Consider the following 6304-nt stretch of genomic DNA (forward strand, 5'->3'; position numbering starts at 1 on the left):
GTTTGTTGTTGCCTTTCTTTTGTTTTTTTCTTCACTCTTGGTGAGATTGATTCTGTACTCTTGTTGGTGGTTTGGGCGTGCTTTTTCGTTTAATAAATGTGGTTTATTCATTTTTTATTAAAAAATTAATAATAAATTGTTAGTATGGTTTATATTGTTGGGTATTGGATGGGTGATATTTAAAAAAATTGTTAATATATATATATATATATATATCACTTTGTAAGATATTTGCCTTTTCATTTTTGAGGTTGCTTATGCACCATTCCTTAGTCATTTAAGATGGATCATTTTTAAAGTTTGGATTTAATCGATGTACAAATTTATGTTATTTATAATTAAATTGTGCCAATTTGTGCATGCAAACGGTTCTTGTCTTCACCCGTCCATTATGATATCCATCCGTATTCTGTGGAGGCAACTGAGTACCAAAAGATGCTCCAAGTACTAGAAATCCACCCTTAACTTTAATATCATTATTATTTATCAATATTATTACTCCATGATTATTATAATTCACAAGTCTCAAGATAATATATAAGTTTCAATTCCATGAAAAATTTTAGACTATTTTGTTGTCCATTGTATTAGGCTTGTGTGACTCAAATAATCTATTTGCAACCATACTATTGGATTAAATTCTAAAAGACAAAACCCAAATATAATAACAATCCAATGCCCGTTGACTCATTTTCATTTAGTCCTTCAGTGTTCCCTGCACCAAACATAATATCAATACATCAAAATCAACTTGTGATAGCATTCCCATGTTTACTAATAAAATAAAGATAATTTTACTTACATATATTTCTATAGAGTTAGTATTAATTTATGGATTATCTTATAACATAATACTTGCTCCCACATATATCCCCATAATTGTATAGTGATAATGGTCTCAACAATAATTCAAATAAGTTGTAATATATATATATATATATATATTAACATACGAAAAACATGATTGGACTATTTAAAATTGATATTTCATTTTTTTTTTTAATTTCAAAAGTTTGAGAGTTCAAGACATGGTTTATATATATTTATCTAAAAAAAAATTATTGAACCATATCAACATGCACCCATATATATATATATATATATATTTTTGAGCCATGTCACCATGCATCCTCCAAACAAAAATACTACCATAGCCACAAAATTTTAGCTCAAATATTTTTATTTAAATATGAAAAACCACATGCGAGGAGCTAATATATATATTCTTTGAGTTTATATTTTCTGGTTCCAAAACCATAGTATATTTCTTTGGTTTTGACTTATCAAAATCTCATATATGTTTTTAGAAAAAAATTAATGACACATTTTCAGGTTGTGATAGACCAGAATCAAACAATACTCTGGTAATATTAACGTATCCTCTTTCTCTGTACATATTAGGATTGGAATATGCCTCGTCAAAGAGGCTAGCACCCAACCCATGCAAAGGACCCATGCACCCATGCAATATACCAAAACTCACTTTCCATATGACCTTCGTTTGTGTCCTCTCTCTCTCTCTCTCTCTCTCTCTCTCTCTCTGTCTCTCTGTCTCTCTGAAACTTCTCAACAAGAAGCATCAACAAGAACCACCAGTACCTAAATAAAGGGATCCACACTCCAAAGCTGGAGACTTGAGCTCAGCTCACACAGCATGTTCATAATCACCCTTGTAACCCTCTTCTGCATGCTAATCCTTGCTCTGGTGATCTTAGCTCTTTGTCCGTCTCATCCTCTCCATAATATTCCAGCATTCTCAAGAAGACCCAGAGAGCCAAGAAAAGAATGTAAGGGAGAAAATCACATTAATGGCATCATACTCAAAAGTCATGAAGCTTGCCAGTGCTGCTGCTTAATTAGTGGGTCAAATCATATTATCATATATATGTATGCTTGATGGAGTTTGTATAGAAGGAGATGCATTGTGCAACCATGGACTCCAACTCCAAGAGAAGTGTTATTGGATGCCCTGCCTGTATTGGAACTCATCAGTGTGCCCTTTTTCTTTTTTTGTATTTCATTTTTCTAGAGAGTGAACAAGATTAAATGTTTTTTAAGTGCCTTCTTTGTGTGTCCGTGTGTGCTTGGTTGCTCTTGTAAATATGTGAGGCCAATCAATGATCAATTAGAGCTGATTTTCTGGATTTCAGTTGTTAAATTGTTTGTCAAGGTGGGAAGTTTTAATTTACCTCCTTTTTTTTCATAATTAAGGTGGACAAGCCACTCGTTGTTGTTGTTGTTGTTGTTGTTTTTTTTTAAATAATGGATAAACCACAACTTTATTGAAAGAAAGACAATACGTCCAAGCAAAAAGCGAGGAAACTAGAACACACTAAAGCTCTCACCAGAGATGAGGAGCCACTCGGTTTTTTGACCAAGTTTTACATTTTTAATATTTTCATTTTTGTTTAATTAATTGTATTTATGTTCTTAATTCTAAACTATTTTTTCTTTATGGTATTTCTGTATTTTCATGAGTTATAGTTAATTGTTTTGAAAATTAATGGATTTATATAAAGTTGTGAGCTATAATGCTTAGTTTGTGATTATAAACGGAAAGAGGATTGGAGAATTTTGAATAGTTATTGTGTTTGTTTTGTGAAATGTGATTGTTCGAATATTTTCATTGTATGCTAAAATTAAATTTGAAAGTGAAATTTATCAACATGTCTTGATATTCAAGTGATTTTAAATTGATAGTTTGATGAAATTTTTTTTTATCAATATGATGAAAAGCTTTTTTCTCCCAAATGAGCGGCCTAAAGAAGATAGGAATATGTATAATTTTTTATGGAGTAAACAAAGATAGCCGTCAATGCATAGTACTGAAACATACAATCACTGTTGATACAATTAAAAATGTCTTGGTAAATCCGTAAATCAAAATTTCACCATCATTTTAAAAAAATTCTTCCCTTCAATCATTTAAGAAAAGTTTTTGTTGGACCGGATACCAATTGTCTTGGGTTGAAATTATTTGGTGAAAAAGTTAAAAAATGGCTTGGATTAAAATAATAAACTAATACTAATATTTCGATTATCAATACTCCAACCTCATAATTAATTATTAACAACTACAAATGCACATTACTACAAATGCACATTAAATGGAATTGGAAAGCTCCGCCGCGAGTAGAATTACCCGTGAATGATGAGGAAAAAAAAACAAACAATAATAACGAGAAAATAAGATATAAAAAACACAAAACAAAACGAATTTGAACAAAGGAAAAAATGTCTCTTTCAATATTCTCTTTCCCATCAAAATTAATTTTTTATTATTGTAAAGCCTCTCAATATTTAAAACGAGTTTGGCTTTTCTATAGTATTTGTTTTAGAAGCAATATAGTATTATACTATATGCTAGCAACAACAAGACAATGCATGGTCAATGCACTGAGAGAACTCCATATATTCTCAAATTAATTAATTAATTAATTACATGCCAATTGACGTGACTCTCAGTGACATGGTTGAAAAAGTTACATTTTTAAAAATAAAATAAAAAACAAACAACATTTAATAAAAAGTTACTCAAATCCCACTCCCAACTGGCGCCCACTGTTCAACAAATGCATGTTAAAAAAAACATTAAAAAAAAAAAGTTCCAATAATAAATCAAAGAAGTCAAAAATTAAGCTTTTACAGCCAATACATTGCCGAAACAGACGCTTGTTCGAACAGAGAAGGCCACAACGTGGCGACCTGCATGCGCTCAACTACCCTGCCAGTTGCCGCATACATCCCACTGCATGTATCCCATTTCCCATGCACGCTCTGACAAGTGACAACTTCCCTCAACACAATAAACGGATCTAAAGAAAGACAGAGTGGTTGGTGCATTAATGAAAAACCATCAATCATCTAATGACTACTACTCTTTAATTCTCTCAGTCATTCAAATGAAGAAGAACAATAAACAGTAATTATATAGTACTAATAAACATTGATTGAATTGCTTTCAATTCTGCAACTGATCATCAGATACATTGTTAATGTTTGGTGGCTGAGCAATGGCACGGCAAGTGGGACAAGATAACGTGGTGGAAAGCCATGCATCAATGCACGTAACGTGAAAACCATGGCCGCATGCAGGCAAGACACGGAGGCCATCGCCGGCGTTGAACTCGGCCAGGCAAATGGCGCACTCCACCTCACCGGCGGTGAGCTTGGTTTCGGAAGAGAAGAATAGGGTGGGTGGTGCTGACGTGATGGAAACTTCGTTGTTGTGTAGTGATTTGAGGTTGGTTGAGCTCATGCGGTGGTGGTGGTAGCGGCGGAGGATGAAGTGGATGGCGGCGTGAACCAAGAAGGTGAGTCCTATGGCGCAGAGGATGAGGATGAAGATGAAGCCCATGTTGGCATTTAACTCTCTGGAGTTTGAGTAGGGACTCCATTTCTCAGAAGGACATGGCTGACCTGGTGATGATGAAGGAGGAGGAGGATGAGGTGGTGGTGGTGGTGGTGGTGGTCTCATCTTTGTGTTTTAAGTCTTTGAAAAGAAAGAAGTTTTTCAAGCTCTGAAGAATAATCACACTAATAAGTACTAAGAAGAACGCCTGCATAAAATGGCACGTGAATTGCACGTGATTGTATATTTTAATTTAAGATAAAATTTTAAATAATCAAATATATATATATATATAAATATAAAAATATAAATATAAAGAATATACGAAGAACTGTTTGGCTGAAGTCGAAATCAACCTGATAACCTTGTTTAATTGGGTGGATTGGCTTCAAAATTCTAATTTGATTATTTTAATTTCATTGATTTATTCATTTCTTTTTCTTCACATTTTTTGTAAGACGTTTTTATTTTAGATAATTTTATGAATATCTAAAAATAATATATAAAATAAATAAATGAAAATGACATTGGTCATCCGGTATACTTTGGCTTCAAGAGAGTCTCAAATCATTTTGACGACATATTTAGTCTAGATTGGTATTTTATCTCTCTAAATGAGATTTTTTTTTGTCAAGCCAAAATGAATTTCATTAGATCCCAAACATCAACATATACAACTTTAAGCTACCATCACATTCACTTATTGCTTCTCAGCACATCAAAATCACGCCTTCAACTACAAACAACTACATACAATCGTCTCACTTGGAAACACTCCATTCACAAACAAACCACCATCTACATCATGCCACATCACCAATACCACAGCAAATAGCCAACTCACACAAAAAAACACAGACAAGATATACTTGATTCATCCATATATCCATACATTCTTAGATTCCGTTGTAAAAGTCACTATAAAGCATCACTAATACCTCTCGGATTTCTCTGAACAACTTGTCAGAACTGGGTTGTTTTTGCTAAAATACTAGACAATTCCTAGCCTATCATATCATGTACACACATGTTGGCAGAGCTACCCTTCTAACTCTTGAGAGCATGGATTTACTACAAGTCTTCCTCTGAAACCAACTGATCTCTCTTGCCAACTTGAAAGGTCTTCTACGCACCTTGATCTCTTTCAAAACTCTCTCCCATACTTCTGTTGAAAATCTGCATTCAAAAAATAAGTGACTAATCTCCTCCTTAGAATCATTGCGTACCATACACATCTCAGAATCAATAGCCCTCCAACTATACAATTTGTCTCTTGTAAGCAACCTGTTTTACACAGCCAGCCAAAATATAAAAGCATATCTTGGTACATGACCCTTTGCCCACACCAATCGAGCCCATTCAACTTTCTGATAATTTTGTGTCAAGATTTTACATGCACTAGCAATAGTAAAACCCTTCTTATCATACTTCCAACATATGGTGTCTCTACTATCCTCATCAATGATAAAATTGCATTTTATAAAATCTCAAACTGGCTTCAAATCATATCTCTGATAATTAGGGAACCCCCACCTGCCATTCCTTCATAAATCTCTAACCACAACTTCCCTTGATATACCTGTATTGCTAACATTAATCCAAGGAAAAAGATCTACTAAGGATGACCCATGATACCAAGGATCATTCCAAAATACAAGGTTGTCAGACTCGGCCCGGACAATGACCCGGCTAAGCCAGGGTCAATGGGTTCGACCGGGTCGAACCGGGGTTGAACCGGGGTCAATAATTAAATATAAAAAATATTATAATAATTAATAATAAGCAAATATAATATTAAACCCATAATTATATTATAAAAACCTACTCAAATTTGATATTTAAATTGATAAATGACCTTATATACGATGGGAGTTTTCTAATTATGTCATTTATTTTTTTATATTTTTTTAAATATTTATAAATTTAATATATTAATATATAATTATCGAACTT

General features: G+C 33.2%; 1 protein-coding gene across 1 annotated transcript; it reads right to left on the reverse strand.

Annotated features, from left to right (window-relative positions):
* Positions 1 to 3961: 3961 nt before the first annotated feature.
* On the reverse strand, positions 3962 to 4357 carry LOC120262251 (RING-H2 finger protein ATL79-like). Its single transcript, XM_039270336.1, has one exon. It carries the CDS (start codon positions 4355 to 4357, stop codon positions 3962 to 3964), a length of 396 nt encoding a protein of 131 aa, XP_039126270.1.
* Positions 4358 to 6304: the final 1947 nt, after the last annotated feature.

The sequence above is a fragment of the Dioscorea cayenensis genome, chromosome 1 (genome assembly GCF_009730915.1).
Source record: "Dioscorea cayenensis subsp. rotundata cultivar TDr96_F1 chromosome 1, TDr96_F1_v2_PseudoChromosome.rev07_lg8_w22 25.fasta, whole genome shotgun sequence".
Lineage (NCBI taxonomy): Eukaryota > Viridiplantae > Streptophyta > Magnoliopsida > Dioscoreales > Dioscoreaceae > Dioscorea > Dioscorea cayenensis.